General features: G+C 50.4%; 1 protein-coding gene across 1 annotated transcript in view; it reads left to right on the top strand.

The window, feature by feature from the left end:
- Positions 1 to 16,447, top strand: part of LOC149360179 (arylsulfatase B-like) — a 37,868-nt gene that overhangs the window by 4,206 nt on the left and 17,215 nt on the right. Inside the window, exons 3-6 of the mRNA XM_089567796.1 lie at positions 278 to 437; positions 8,739 to 8,851; positions 9,171 to 9,275; positions 10,318 to 10,329. Coding sequence (XP_089423922.1) covers positions 278 to 437; positions 8,739 to 8,851; positions 9,171 to 9,275; positions 10,318 to 10,329 — 390 coding nt within the window. The remainder of the gene's footprint in view (positions 1 to 277; positions 438 to 8,738; positions 8,852 to 9,170; positions 9,276 to 10,317; positions 10,330 to 16,447) is intronic.

A 16,447-nucleotide genomic window follows, 5' to 3' on the forward strand; every position in this document is an offset into this window, starting at 1 on the left:
TTACCACCGTGGGTTCAATGGCTTGATAGCTCACCTAAACAAACTGATCGCCCTTTGTATGAGGTGCCACTGCGTGGATATTGCTTATGTCCGTTAGCAGTGCGATGTACGGCTCCAACTGAATTAGATTGCTCTGCGTACAAGTCACGCAAGCCAGTGGCCATTACGAAATGACTCTCACGACGCCCATGGCTGTCTGCAGAAAAAGCAAACCGACGGTTGGGGCTGCCACCAAACCAAAGTCGCTGCTTGTCGTTAATCTGTGCGCTTACTGCAGGGCTGGGCTGATGTCAGCTTCCATGGGTCAGGGCAGATCCCGACGCCCAACCTGGACACGCTGGCAGCTGATGGTGTGGTGCTCAACAACTACTACGTGCACCCGATGTGCACGGCGTCGCGCGGCGCCCTCATGACGGGACTCTACTCGAATCGATACGGTACCAGAAATCCCTCTAAACCTCCAACAAGTAGTGTAAGGGGAGGTTTTCCATGTTTTTCGCACATCGAGGGGCAAGGAAATGGGAGGAAATATATACAACAAGGAAATTATTAACGAAACAAAAATTCGAAAGATTTGAAGGCTAGACTGTTTAAGCGGTTCTTACTTCTTAGGTGAGAACCTCTTAGGTTGAAATTCCTATTTTTGTTATTTAACCATAAACTTGGAATTAATTCTTCGCCGTATCTTAATCTACAGAACACCAGACAAACCCGACACTCCCACCCCCTTTCTCTGACCCCGTACTTTGCAAAGACTAACTTATTTCAGCACTCTTTCTTTCCACAAACCATCAGTGACTGGAACAGCTTACCAGCTTCGTGTGTACGGTCTCTTGACCTGATAAGTGCCCATTGTTAGTTTGTTTTTAGTTTGTTTTGTTAGCTTCTTTTTCTTTTCCATGTCATTTCGCGCTGCTCGTTTTCTGCTTGCACTTTGGTATTATTGCTCAACTTGTGTTCTGTTCTGTATCCACTCCTGCTTGGGCCTCACGGCCTGCAGTATGCCATAAATAAATAAAAAATTACGAGGAACTTTAGCGGCTAAAGTGCTGAAAGGCGAAAGCCTGAGTGCTGCAGAGAGAGAAACAACTTTATTGCCATAGATTGGAGGGATTTAGGGCAGGTGGGCTTGGTGTGGCCCCCAGGTGGGGGCGACTTCCTGGGCCCACGAAATGAGTGCCAGTTGGATGCTCTTGTCTGGCCTTTTGAGGAGTTGGTTCCATCCTTCTTCGGAGGGAGCTGGCAGTAAGGTTCGAGGGGGCGGATTTCCCGCGCAACCCCAGAGGATGTGTGCCTGGGTGGCGATTTCTCCCTGGTAACAATTTTGGCAGACGGGGTCATATTCCCCGTCTGTGATGAGTGAAAGTCTAGAATGGCTAAGGATGGAGTGCGTCTGCAACCTGCGGAGCAAGCTGGCTTGCGCTCGATTCAAGTCGGGGTGTGGAGGCGGGAACTGGCGTCTCATCTCTCTGTAGAGGTTGGTAATTTCGGCAAAGGTCTGGGGAGCCTCGGCAAGAGCGTCTGGATCCGTGGGGCCGGCCGCCCGGTTGGTTAGTCCTCGGGCTAGTCGGTCGACCCCTTCGTGCTGCATTCTGCTACACGATTGTTCACTTCACATTTTGTTGGTGCATTAATTAACTGCCAATTAATGACGCTTAAGCTTCGCCTTTAGGAGTGGAACGCGACAGCGTGTTGTAGCGCTGCCACGGAGTCCATTGAACGCCACCACCCGTTCGGCGTGATGCCTTGCCCTTTGAACGCAACGCTTTTTAAGGAAAGTAAATGGCGCAGTAATTCTCTGTCGTCTCGGTGGACACCTGAGCCGCACTGTACAGGAAGGGAGGAAGTGGAGTGAAAGAAGAAAGAGGGGCCGTAATGAAGAAAATGAAAATTGTATTTGAGGAAAGGAAATTACGCATTAACTGTCTCGCATATATCAGTAGCACTAGTCGAAAATTGTATTTGACGAAAGAAAGTTGCGCAGCAACTGTCTCACATATTTCGGTGGACACCCGTCAAAATTCGCGCGTGGTGACATCACGACAATTTGGACCAATCTGAAATGCGGACAAATACGCCTTGCTCGTCAGTAAATTGTTGTTTGAGAAAAGGAAATGTATCTGTCTCGCATATCTCGGTGCACACCTGAACCTCGCCGTAACGGGAAGGGAGGAAGATGGGAGTGAACGAAGACACCGTATTCACTAGACGCACCTTTGTTCATTCCAAACCATCGAGCTGGCATAGCCGAGTGGTAGTGTGCTCGACTCTCGACTCGCACTCCGGAGACCGGGGTTCGATTCCCAAGCTCGGCCAATTTCTTACCCGGTTTTATTTATTTATCTGGCCTGACTAGAAAGGTTAATTGGACTAATTGGTTAAGTAAGCAATTAACTAAACTCAAACTTACTTGGAGCATCACTATACGATCCCTTTAATTGGTTGCATGGTTAGTAGCCAAAGTACAATTGGCCCCGTTTGAAATTCGCGCACTGTGACGTTACGACCGTTTCGACCAACTGAAAAGCGTGACATTTCTTGTCGACAGCTCCTGCTTACAACGATGAGGCATTAAAGGCTTCCGCCTTAATAAATAAATAAATAAATCAGTATGGACGTTTTGTTCTGTGTAAAGCAGGCATGTGGTTTAATGTGTAATAAACAAACGTTCTGGTATTAACCCAATAGTTATGATATTTTCACGACCATAGGAATGGTCGCCCAGAATGATCAAGAGCATGGCTTGAGCGCAAAAGACGATGATGATGATGAAAAGCCTTTATTTAATAAAAGAGGTGAGGCTTTCTTAAAGAGCCCCGCAATGGGTGGAGTCCCTATTCCGGGACCCCATTGGTCGAAGCCGCCAGCTTAGCCCTCTTGACCAAAGCCTTTTGGGCCTGAAGGTCCGAGCAGCCAAGCAGGGCCGCCTCCCATTCCTCTCTGGTAGGGTTGGGGTGGGGGGAGAGAGCTGAGTTGCGCTGGCAAGCCCAAACCATGTGGTAGGTGTCAGCCACCTCGCCACAGTGTTTGCACCTGCCAGTGAACGCGGGATCGAAATGTTTTAATACTGCCGGGCACAGCATTGTATTAGTGAATAGTCTAAGTAGAACGCGTTCGTTTGCTTTCCCCAGTCCCTTTGCAGGGGCTGGGTACACGCGGTGCCTATCCTTATAATAAGATGTTATGTCTTTGAACGAGAGTAAAGAGCCACCTTCAGGTTTCAGGTGCTCAGGAGCCAATGGGAACGCCCGGTGAATGAGTGCTCGGGCCGCCGCGTCTGCAGCTTCGAGGCTGCAGTGCTGGGCGCCGCTAGCCTCTTTGTTGTTCGGCTCATCGACTGCCTCCCTTTGAACTTTTCTTCATTCCCCTTCGAAAATGTATCGTCTCCTTACATTAGTAACTAAGCGGGCTCAAGCCTAATGGTAATTTCGACTGGGCAGTTGGCGCACTCATTGCGTTCAAGTCACGCGCCTGTGTTAGTTCAACAAATTCTGCCATCATCTTTCTGTACAGAGTTATTTCACTACCACTCCTAGCTATACCTAATTTAATGTTGATTCTTAACTATCTCCAATTTAACGTTGATCCCACCCGCAAGGCTGGTCCGACCTTCTGTTGCTCAAGCACCTTCTTTTCCTTTATCCCTCAAACGTTTATTTATGGTACCACTTCCCCGCAGATGCTGCTTACATCTCTGACTGCGCTCTTTTCCGTTGGCTGCTTTTAAAGCCATAGCTCTATCGATGCACAACGCCGCTGAACGGCACCTGACCTGTACACTGTCTGAATTTGACCTTCAGCCTAGCCAAGGTTAAAATGTGCCCACATAGAAAGATGACGCCAAAAAGAAATCACATTCCCGACTGGGAGTCGAACCCATAACGGCTTCACAGAACGCTGCACGAGACCAATGAGATATCGCCACTTTTTTTCTCTACTGCATGGAAGTGCACACACCACGACAGGCTTCAAGGCCGACTTAACCAGGTCGCATCCCACAACCGTAACAGACAGTCGCACCATTATTCAGCTTCCATTTTGCCCGCACATCAAAATTCCTGGAAACATACACATGCATCGAGTAAAGGCAGCCAGGCAGGAGGTCCATCCTGCGTAGCGTATACCTCACGCACCATAGCACACTGCTGTATGAAGAGAGACTTCGACGAACATAGCGGCTCTCGGCGGTGGTGATCTGTGATGTGGCTCTTCCACAGACCGAAACAGTCCAATGAGCACCAAAAGATCACGCGGAAGCTCAGAACCGTCCATTGCAGACAAAACTCTTATAGTGTAGGGCGTAACCTCGATGCTTCTTTTGAGATTCCGTTGAAAAATGTCCCCCCCTTTCTCTCCCCCCCCCCCCCAAAAAAAAAAGAATACGGCAGCACCAGAAAACACCAAGCAATGATCAATAATTTCTGGTTACTGACACCAGCCACGTTTCGCAAACCACGGCACAAAAGTCCCTTTTCCACATAGCCACGTTTTGTCAGCTAACGTTCAAGTGTGAAGATTAAAAAAAAATGGCAGCGGCTCAGCTCAGCTAGGCCAGGATATACGCAGAAAGCAGTTACGTCTACTGACATTTCGGTAGCGAGACGCCGTCGTTGTCGTTCAGCAGCTTGGTGGCGTCACCAGACGTTCCTCTCGTTCTTCGCGCGTATCGGCCGCCCGCTTAGCCTTTCTCATCTCGTTTTCACGCGGCGCGGATGCTTCGCCATCTGGTGGGCTAGCTTGCGAGAGAGGTTTTCAGTGGGCTCGCATGAAGGTGCTCTTCTACATGCGAAGCACCATGGAGGTAAAAAAAACTAGGAGAGAGTGCGCTCAGACTCTGCAAGCCATCCTCCTCTGACGCCGCTGCCGAGGGCCCTTTTGCCATGGAGTTTTTTTTCCTCCATGCCTTTTGCGCACTGACTCTTGGGAAATAGGCCCTCCTCCACAGTTACCAGACTGCCAACCAGCGGTGCTTTTTAGTGAACGTCCGTGCTCCGATAAAGCGCTGAAGCGCAGCGCCTGTCTTGCAGCTTTGGCGGAATGCGTACCGAGCTCGAGGTTGTCTGAAGGCTCCGCGTCTCAACACTTCTGTTGATTACACTCTTGAGTTTTTGTGTGGACTGTAGAAAACTGCAGGTAAACTTTTCATCAAAGGGTGCGGCCGCGACCTCATCACTGTTCAACTGTGGTTCATAAAGAGAATGGAGAGGAATTCCTTTCGTCGTTATACACACATACGGAGCGTTTATTTCAGCGCATGCTGTAAGCGGAGTACTCGAGAGTAGGCGAAGAAACGAGCCTCCAAAAAAGGGCGCAGCGGCTTCCAGAGCGCTCACGGCGGACGGACGTGTTTAACGAGCGCTCCGGCGCCCTGCGCAAGATTCTATTTCTCAGGCGGACTTCGGCCCGCCCATGGGCCCGGCACAAGTCGTGCCGAATACGCTCGCGCACATACGCGGTTCCGACGTGAAATGCAGCAGTGAAGTATTTCTCTCTCTCTCGCTGTCGAGAGAGAGTGCCGGCGGCTTTACGTCTGCCCCTGCGCGGGGTCTCCCGGCCACTGCGCACAATCACTTACAAAAAGAAGTAAACTGTATGTATACATAGCCGCGCGCTCGTAGAGTCCTGTCTCGGACTAATCGCGCGCGCGGCACACTGCATTAGCGGCCGTGGTGGGGCGCCCGGCCGCGTATACCGTCCGCAGTAGCACCCACGGAGCGTTCGTGTCACGCGTGCACTACCTGGCGAAGAGCGAGCGGGAAGTCAAGCCCGCCTGCTCGATGAACGCACAGAGGCTCACCATTGTTCTGTCACGGGTGCGCGCACTGCCGCGCGGCCACAGGAGCGCTTCGAGACTGTCCGGAATGATTCCCAGCTCCCTGCAGGCCGCGAGAATCTCGCGACGCGGCACTGCAGAAGCGGCACAGCGAAGGAGCATGTGCTCAAATGTCTCCATTACGGCCGCAGTCAGCGCACGCGTCGCTCGGGGACGGTGGCCGCTGCGGCGAGCGAGCAGTTAGCGCTCACTACGGAGCCGTCAGTGAACACAAGCAGATGGTCGCGCACATGGAGGAAAAAAACTGAGGAGGGAGCGTCCGGCGACAACCTTGAAGCCTAGTCTTAACAAGTAAAGATATAGCAAAAAAAAGAGTGTGTGTCCCGCCGTGATCGCAGCACGTGATAGCGTGCGGTAAAGTCTAGCCCCGCTGCGCGCGCGCATGCGCTGATTAGCGCGGCAGACTAACTGCAGATCAACTTCCTTGCTGTAGACTCTCGCGCCGCGGGTCGCGCATACGCGCGCACTAAAACATACCGGAATCAAAACATAAAGGACCGGCTCGGAGAGCGAAAAACTGAGGGAGAAAACGACTTCAAAACACCCGGCTTGCCAACGCTGGCCGCGTGACGTCATGCTCCCTCCTTAGTTTTTTTTCCTCCATGGTCGCGCAGTTGCTCGTACAGCGAGAGAGCGAAACCGAAACCGAAATCCGGCTAAGAGCTACCACTTCCTTGTCACGTGAGGGCCTATTTCCCATGATTCTTTCCATTATATTTTTTATGACTAGGCTTCAAGATTGTGACGTCATGCTCCCTCCTAGTTTTTCTTCCTCCATGCAAAGCACGAAGGAAATTTGCCGGCCATGGAGGAAATTTGGCACACGCTTGATTGCGACATCTGTAATTAAAATTCTGCTAATTACTCATGTAGGCCTTAATACATATCTCAAAGATATGCTTATAAGAAGCGTGCATTCGCTAGAGGCGCCTTTATTCAGCTTCAAAACGGCGAAGTGTCGTGGCAGAGTAGCAGCGCCCCCGGCTGGCGCGCCGGCGGCGCGGGTTTTATTCCCACCTAAAGCCTGATTTTCATTTCTTATACCCCTATAAGGCGGCCAGTTTCAATGGCCATTGAGTCGAGAGCCTTCGAAATTCTCAATCACTATCAAACTCCAAGGAATTGCGTAGCTGCTAGAGGGCAAATCTCAATGGCCATTGAATTGGTTCTCGAGTTTCACGCCAAGCTTGTATGGCGCCAGAATAGCTACTTCATGAAAAAAGTGGAAATAACACAAGTATTCTTAGAAATTAAATTTTGAAATGCAAATTTTGGAGTCATTGCAGGTTCTTTAGTTACTATTAAAAGCCAGTTGCGTTGTCTTGAAACACACCCTTTTGTACGATTTTCTCTTTCTTTAGTAACGCTCTGGTAAGACTGATACCGCTGGCATTACCATCTTTTGCAATGTGAGGAAAATTAACGCGCTCTAAACAAGACCGGTGTAATTTTTTAATTATTGTTCAGACTAATAGTTTACAGCTTGCTTTAAAGTTTAGGGGAATGATCGTGCACGAAAGTGCGCGTTGGCGTTGCTCGAAGCAACGCTAGCAACCTTGGGCAACGCTAGAAGGCCCATTGCGAAGGCCCTCGAAATCTCGATAGCGTTCCGCGCTGCTCCATTGACTCGATAGACTATTGACCCGATGGCCTTTGAGGCTGCCCGTGAAGGAGCGCTCAATGGCCTTTCAGTCGACAGACTATCGGCTCGAGGGCCTTCGAAAGACCCGTATGACTGGGGTTGTAGTTGTAGTTGTACACCTCATAGGATATTCCTCTTTTCTTATCATCAACTTTCGTCATCGCCGTCCGGCGGCACTGCCCGCTGGTCGTTGTCTTCTACGTTGCACAAATTCGTGCTTTTGCAGTGATTCGAATGTAGTAAACACTCTGTGTAGTTTCGAAAATTAATTCCAAAAGTTGGCCCCGTCTACCAGCGAATTTTGACCTTGACCAATTTGTACAAAATTCAATGTCCAATCATAAATTAGCGCGCCCGAAACCATGGCGACCTCTAAATTTGTCCCGGACCATTGCCTAAATGCCATTTCTCGACCTTTAGGTATAACCGCGGTTAAACAACGCCGAACTTTTTTCTCCTCAGGCAGCGTGAACTGAGTGCTTTCATTAAATGATTTTCCATCTTCTTTTCATGTTTTATTTTCCTTCTTCTGGCTTTCCCTTTGCCAAAATCTCTTTTTTTATTTTTCCTTAAGCACTTTTTCCATGAACTCTCTTTGCCGTGCTTAAGCAACTTTTGTGTTTCTTTCAACCCACTTCACTCAACAATACCAAAGCGCTTTTGGTTATAAAAAATGAATAAATAACTAAATCTGTGCCCTCATCATGAGGCGCTCGATCTGCATGTGATCGCTTATTCATGCGCTCCTGCGATGTGTGCCAATATGTTGGACATTTCGCCATTGTCTAATCGCCGTGGAGTCGGCATTCACCCACTGTTACTTCTCCCTGGCGATCTTGAAAACGCAGGCATCTTCTCCTTTTTTCAACGCATAAGCATATCTCTAGCCCGCAGTGCGCTTAGAATTTACATAACAAACGGCGAATCCAGAGTGCTGCCTCATATTGCCCCAAGATAGTCTATTCTGGGCGCAAAATGGGCGTGTATGCGTCTAGTGGGTGTCATTCGGCGCGCGTATGTCAAAGCCAGTTTTCATCATCTACATCTGGAGGTACCTTTTAGGCGTAAGGCCTCCAAAACATCTGCATTATGGAGGGCTCTCGGTTTCTTTCCACGCCAATATTTTACTGCTGCTGGTTACATCCACTGCGCCTTCCTCTGTTCTCTATCTTCTGGTGTCGGGGAATTGTTTGACTGATAGCGATATCAAAGCTTACCTATGAATTTTACCAGCCAGCGTGCTCTTTTTGTTTACGCATGCAGGACTTCAGCACGAGCCTATTCAGCCAGGTCACCCGTACGGCCTGAGTCTAAACTACACACTTCTTCCGCAGCACCTGAAGAGACTTGGCTATGAGACCCACCTCATTGGAAAGGTTCGTTGGTCGAAATAGGGTGCTCTGAATGCCTTTCAGCCAGGTTAGCAAGCCCAATTTTGACAAAATACTCAAATTTTCACAAAGTACTTCCTGAACACATCATTAGTGTAATTCAGGCAGTTCACATAATTTTCGATATAGCACACCTGACTGAGAGCCTGGACTTAGAGATTGCCGAAGTGAGATGTGATTTTCAATTCCTCCCAATTTATAGTTTTTGGTGTTGTTAGCTAATATTTCTTTTGTCTCGTTGATCGTCAGTACCTGAAGTAGCACGCATCCCTACTTTTTAACGCCTCTCTAATCTTCATCGCAGTGGCATCTGGGCTGTTACCGCTACGAGTACACACCGACCTGGAGGGGCTTTGACAACTTCTATGGACTATACTACGGCCATGGGGACTACTTCACCCACCAGCTCATTTCCGAAGTACTATACTTCCGCGGCAGCTCATAAGCACTTGAAGTATCCTGCTAAGTGTCGATTGGTTGATGCTTCGCGGATGTTGCTCGAAAGCGTGGAAACATTCGTAACATTCATCATACTATTCCTTAAAAGCGAATGTCCAGTTACTAGTACAAAGCGAGAAAGAAGTTGCGTCCATTAGAAGCATGCAGCTTATTTGAATTGTAAGCTACGTGGTACTGCTATCGGGCCTATGGCGAGAAAAACGCAAGGACGACCAACGCACAGCACACAGGCCATAGAGAGCACTCAGAGAACAGAGCAGAGAGCACGCGCGCCTTTGAGACACTCGTTTAGATCTTCCTCGCGCTTATTGTCTTTTCACGCCCTCTCAGCCGCAAAAGCACCATCTCGGTGTATATTAAAACATTTCAGGGCAAGGTGATAAGTAGGCATGAGGCGAGGACATATACTAAATCACGCTGTGTTTGACAAGACAAGGCTGGAGCGATCTCGCAGGTGACTGCAGGGACTTGAATCAGCGCCCGGTACCGGCCAACATAAGGGGGCATGAATTTCTTGCAGAAGCGCATGCGGCCATATTCCGTCCAAAGCAAGACGAGGAGCCAGGAAAAAATGAGGCCAAGCGATTAGTATGGCTGCAGGATTACGGCTAGGAGACCTACCATGATAGTAGTCGGAAGCATGCTAGATGGCGGGTGTGATTGGCATAGGCAATCGCGTCGTGGGCGCATTCAGAGACAAATTAAGTTCGTGGCTGTCACAAGATGAAAAGTTGAGCAACCGGCACTTTCATGACGGGAGGAGTTTTGCGCGAACCTAACGCATGGGAGGATGATATGTCAATCAGAATAGCACGGTGAAACGTATATTGCTAATTTATCGAGTACAGTGCGGGTGAGGCACTCATTGAGGCGTATTGTTTAGTGTTCATAGGCGGTGGTCAGCTTATGGTTAGTGGAGCAGGAACGCTGGGTGTCGTGGATACGTTTGGATATAAAGCAGCACCAACGGTGAGTAAGAAGTCTGCCGGAACCACCATTACGAAGTATGAGGCCGGTTAGAAGTAAGTCGGCAACCAGTAGAAGTTAAGGATGCGGAGCCCCTTCCGCGGCCCGCAATTTTTTAACGGGAACCGACTACGCACGCAGTCGAGAGTACGCGAGTCACCTAAGAGACCAGCAGTGGGAACAGTGTTGAGTTCGGGGGGGGGGGGGGGGGCAGCAGTGAGAAAGTACTTGGGCACAATGAACATGAGGTCAGCAACAGCCAGGTTGAGGTTTCAGGAGCATTAAACTATAATCTTGTAGCACGAAGAGGCTCCTCGAAAAGTCAGATGGGATGGAGTTAACGCGGCCGACAACTGAACGAAGCTGTGCAACACGGCGTTATCTTCGGCCGTTCTAGCGCAAGCAAAGAGCGAGAACAGGCCGACGTCGCCGTCGGTATCAGCTTTTTTACTGGGGCCAACGTGCCAACGGGGGAGGCAATCTAGATATTTGTGCAACCTACCGGGTCCCGAGTGATCGTACTCCTGCAGGTGCATTGCCTAACGACCAAGCCGGCCATCACTGTCTTTCATCAGCACAGCGCAGAGTGGTCGGTGGACAACATTAAGAGGATGGCTGCATGAACAGGGGCGCAATTTTTCAACGCATCATAAAAAGGTCTCTGCACTCGCGATCATCTGTGAAGTAATTGCTCTTCAGGTAGAGAAAAGGCAGCCGGCGTAGGGGTTGACAGGTTCTTGTCCGGACTGCCGCTGAGACGGGACAGTGCCGATCCCATAGCCATCACTGCTGTCCCTACGGATTTGACTGTGGGCTGCTTCATCAAAGTTCGCAGATATCAGTGGTAAGCTTCGAGGTCAAAGTTGATCATTTCCGATCTTGGCCGTGTCCATAGAGGAAATCTGTGTGTTCTCAGGAGGTCGGAGATGGGGCAGGTGAGATCGTCGAAACATTTAACCATTCGACGAAAGTACAAGGAGAGTCCGAAGAAGCTGAGTATGTTGTTGCAAGAATGTGGCAGGGAGAAGTGTTTCACCCCCGTGAGGTCGACGACATCAGCCAAGATGGTGATATGGAGTCGCGAACAACAGCGCTTTGAAGAGCTGAGCTGTAGGAGAACACGACGAAAGCAGTAAAGTTTCACAGGTTCTTCTTCTTTCCTTGCACCAGGGGTGCCCCGCCAGAGACGGTTGGTTATAACTCGAAGACTGAAGCTTATTTCTTCGCACCAGGGGTGCCCCGTCATAGACGGTCTCAAGATGAGTTAAGACGCAGGGATAAAAAAGGCAATAACTGAAGATTTATATACAGATATTTACATTAGATACAAGTTTAAGCACTCGAGACAAATTAAACGGCAAAAAAAGACAAAACATTTAAAAAGGCGGAACTGGCTAATACTAGGGGAGGCCCCCTACTCGGCGTAGCCGAAGATGCGTAGCATCTCACCTTAGCGCAGAACCTCCCTTTCCAGCTCCGGGGCCCGGTTTTAAAGCCCTAAAGGCCCGGCCCACATTTCGTAGCTTCCAATCATGTTACAATGTTCACATGATTGGTTTATCAAGAGCCTGGCCAGCCCTCCAGCTTCTGTAGGGCAAAACGCCCTTTCCACAAACACAAACGCACGGTCGTGCCAGTACGTGCAGAGAACATTCCCTCCACCACAAAATAAAAATAAAACAAACACAAATACACATCTGTGCCAGCACGTGTGCGAATCGGTACCGCGGGGTGGGGAGACACCCGTACTTCCCGGCGCGTTCGCGAGCGGCCGCGTTCCAAGAAAGGAGACGCTTCGCTTTGAGCACCCCCAGCCGCGTTCCGATGGCCCCGCGTACACTAACGATCCCTTACACGCCCTTCCCAAGATTCTACAAAGGGCTCAAATGCCACTTTTAGAATTATAATAAAGGGATCGGTACGGATCACAAAACCACCCTGTGGGTGACATGCCGCAGCTACACCAGCACTGGCACCAACAAAACCAAAAACAAAAAAATGGAAAATGCACACACAACATAAGCAAATTCCACAAATACACACGGTGACATGCCTGCCGTGCGCAGTAACACGGCGTCCAAATTGGTGGGTTGCACCCAGTTCACCACCTCCAAGTAGACACCCTCGTCCTGCTCGCGAACGAGCACACACACACATACACTCGCAACTTGAGCGTTCAGTAGCACTCGCACGACGTCCGTAAGTGGCCACGTGAGCCTCCTTAGTCGCACCGAGCGTCCTTGTGTGCGTTCGAGCCACTACGCGTCTCAACACAATTAACGCCTATCTGCCACTCGGCTCATTAGGCTGGTGCCACAGCGGGGCAAGAACTCAACACATGGTGCCTTCCAGGATCAAACACATGCCAGCCCTCGATGGGTCCAAATCCCTGACCACACGACGCCCCCGAGGGCACGCTCTCTCTCCGGCACGCCAGCACGGGCCGCGCCCTGCGCAAGGGGCATATCCCCTTGTCAGTCTAACCGTACCAGTGAGGCCGGTTTTACTACACTTGATCTGGCGTACTGCAGTACGGAACGAACTGTTCCACGCGCCGACTTTCAAGGTGAAAGCCACGCACCTGCCTCCTGCCACTCCACCTCGCCCGGGGCCATCTGCACCTTTACTGCACGAGCAAACTTTGAAACCGCCGCTCCGTGCTTGATCAGCGCCCGCTGGCCCAGTGGCATATCGCCGTGCATCTCCCCGTCCTCGAATGAACTGATCGGGCACCCGTTGGGTGCGTTTGACAGCCGCGCGGCGCTCGGTCTGATCGGCCCAACAGGCCTACCTCCGCTCTCTGCCTCGGATGGGATGCTCCTGCCACCACCAACGCTATGGGACACTTCATCCCCTATGCCCGACACAGTGTGCGGTTGCAGCAACGCCAGACTTCCTCCTTACACTCGCTCGTCGATCTGACGTCTGTCCTTACCGACCGCCCAATGCTGAACGAAATGCTCTTTTTCGCAGCTCGCTTTAGACCGCGTTTTTAGAACTAGAGTGATTTCCAACAATCCTGAACTCGCGTCCGCGTCCCTGGTGTCATTTGGGGTAGAGCTAACCTGGGCGGCCGGATCCTCGGAGTGCGCGTTCACCGCCTCTAATACCGCGACGCTGCGTTTCGTCACGATACTTTCTTCAACTGCGATTCCAGCTTCGCAGAAATCTGACTCACTTCTTACTTCTGCCTGGCTGTTTTCTTGACCTTTACTTGACAGGCCTTTGCCTTCCAGCACTGGCGTCCTCTCCGCTCGGGACTCGGAGCAGTTCTCCCTGGCTAGTTGACTAGCTCTCGTAGACTCTTTGAGCTTAGCCAACTCGAGCTCTAGCTGCTGGCGCCTTGCTTCTAACGCCTGCAAATCCAGAGGTTTTTCCTCGCATAGTGGCGCCTTTCCTCCATTCACTTTTGCAAGCTCAGACTGATAGTAAGCTAAGCGCGCCTTCGCCAATTCCACTCGATACCTCACATCGAGTGAGGGCCGGCATGGATAACCCTCCATACCGCCGTATGTACCCCTCAACTGTCCTACCGGCTCGAACACACGCACAGGGACGTGAGCAATGCGACCAAGGAAACTCACGGTTTCGATGCGTCGATCCGCATTGCCAGCTTCCTGGTGTCGGAGTCCACCACCACTTTCACCGCACGCTGCGATGAGCTGCCGCACGCCGCTGGTCCTGTGCCCGCTGTCGTCACTTGCTGCGACCCGCCGGTGACCGTCGAGTTCTCGACGCGCTGCTTCCTTGATCGGACGCAGCCCCGCGTCGGTGGACTACTGCCGTGGTCCTTACGTCCTTGCCGCCGTCTCTCCGCAGGACCTTTCTCGAACGCTCCTGTTGCCTGATCGTCACCTTTCTCCCTCGTTCAATCTTCTTCCTGCGCCGTCTTCCGATGGCCGCAGGATCCTGTCGACTGCGCCAGTAAAGCTTCACAGGTTCTTCTTCTTTCCTTGCACCAGGGGTGCGCCGCCAGAGACGGTTGGTTATAACTCGAAGACTGAAGCTTATTTCTTCGCACCAGGGGTGCCCCGTCATAGACGGTCTCAAGATGAGTTGAGACGCAGGGATAAAAAAGGTAATAACTGAAGATTTATATACAGATATTTACATTAGATACAAGTATAAGCACTCGAGACAAATTAAACGGCAAAAAGAGACAAAACATCCAAAAAGGCGGAACTGGCTAATACTAGGGGAGGCCCCTACTCGGCGTAGCCGAAGATGCGTAGCATCTCACCTTAGCGCAGAACCCCCGCTTCCAGCTCCGGGGCCCGGTTTTAAAGCCCTAAAGGCCCGGCCCACATTTCGTAGCTTCCAATCATGTTACAATGTTCACATGATTGGTTTATCAAGAGCCTGGCCAGCCCTCCAGCTTCTGTAGGGCAAAACACCCTATCCACAAACACAAACGCACGGTCGTGCCAGTACGTGCAGAGAACATTCCCTCCACCACAAAATAAAAATAAAACAAACACAAATACACATCTGTGCCAGCACGTGTGCGAATCGGTACCGCGAGGTGGGGGGACACCCGTACTTCCCGGCGCGTTCGCGAGCGGCCGCGTTCCAAGAAAGGAGACGCTTCGCTTTGAGCAGCCCCAGCCGCGTTCCGATGGCCCCGCGTACACTAACGATCCCTTACAAAAGTGATCTTCGAAAGATCGCTGAGGTGTGGCAAAAATGTCGGCAAGAAGGGAATCGCCTCGTCCAGATTGTACTAGCAGGTGGACCTCTTAAATCCTTGCAGCAGGGGGCCGATCAAATGTTCCAGGATGGCTGGCGCGTTGCATAATCAGCAATTCATCAATTTAAATTGATGCAGCCCATCAGACGTTACAGATACGATCTTCTAACATTCTTGAACCACTTCCTGAAACTTACCAGCAGACAGATCGAAAGTGTGTGGTGGAGAAGAATTTTAGACCTAAGTGACAGTCAAGGGGCTCGTCGATTCGTGGTAGATTTGGATAACCTGGACGCTGATCACCTATGGTTTGGCGTGGAAGATACGGTATGGCCGGAGGCGGATAGGAGGGGCATTCTTGGTACCGATGCAGTGCGCCTTGCCGTCTGCTTGGCCTAGAGCGATGTTATTCAGGTCCAAAATGCGCGAGAAATGCACTTCAAGGTCGTGAATCTGGGCAGTTTAGTCGGGACGGAAGCGGGTGGCCATCGTTGTCATGAATGCATCCGTCGAAAAGGGGGGGACTCTGTCTTACGGCTGCTACGCACAGCCAATAGAGAGCGCACAGGGCATAAATGGGCAAAGGTCATGTCTGTCACTGAGACACTCCGTTCACATCGTCGTCTGGCGTACTACCCGTTGCAGTATTCTTTCGGTTTTACTCATTGTTCATCGTTACTCCGTTTTTTAGCTTTTACTGCGAAACAACAAGTTCTGATGTTAGAGGTATGTGTATCGCAGATTTAGTCCTGCTTGCCGTCTGACGTCCCGGCAACATTTTCATTCTTTCATCCCTAAATCAGCCAATATCACGTGAAAGTGTGCGTTTCCGATTTTGCACCAGCTTACAGAACTGAAATATAGAAGAGGCAGAGACAGTGCAATTACTTAACGTCAACTTGAATTTCGGTCCTGAAAGGTACGGATAGAAAGATAGTGGACGCTACTGAATACAGGGAACGCAAAAGGTTGGCCAGCGCATATTTACACCACACGAATGGGTATCGAAATATGGGATTTCCCTTCGTGGCGGGTTCAGAACGCGACTGCAAACGTATTTATTATACTAGTTTTTAATGTACGTAGTAAGTCTCGAAAATATCTCCTCAGAGCTTAACTGTTTTTGCGCCCAAAGAAACGTGTACTACTAAGATGGCGTACAATGGCATTCTCTTTCGCCAAACATTGTGCCATTACCTAGGAAACCTTTACATCGCCAACTATTATCTCGCCAATGTTTGTGCGGCTGCACGATGCCGCTGCAGCTCATATTGAAGCCCCTGCCTTTCTTGCCCACTTAGCACTGTCTTCACCAGAGAGTTATATCATATTTGTTTATTTCCACGAAGGTCCCACTATGAGACATTAAATGAGGGAGTGACCGTTTAAAGGCAACATAATATAATGAAAATCAAAATGAAAGGTTTCTGATGAGTGGCTTCAATGAGTGCCAGTGGGTGGATGATGGT

This window comes from Amblyomma mixtum, chromosome 2 (assembly GCF_055824585.1).
Source record: "Amblyomma mixtum isolate Tamu chromosome 2, ASM5582458v1, whole genome shotgun sequence".
NCBI classification, from domain to species: domain Eukaryota; kingdom Metazoa; phylum Arthropoda; class Arachnida; order Ixodida; family Ixodidae; genus Amblyomma; species Amblyomma mixtum.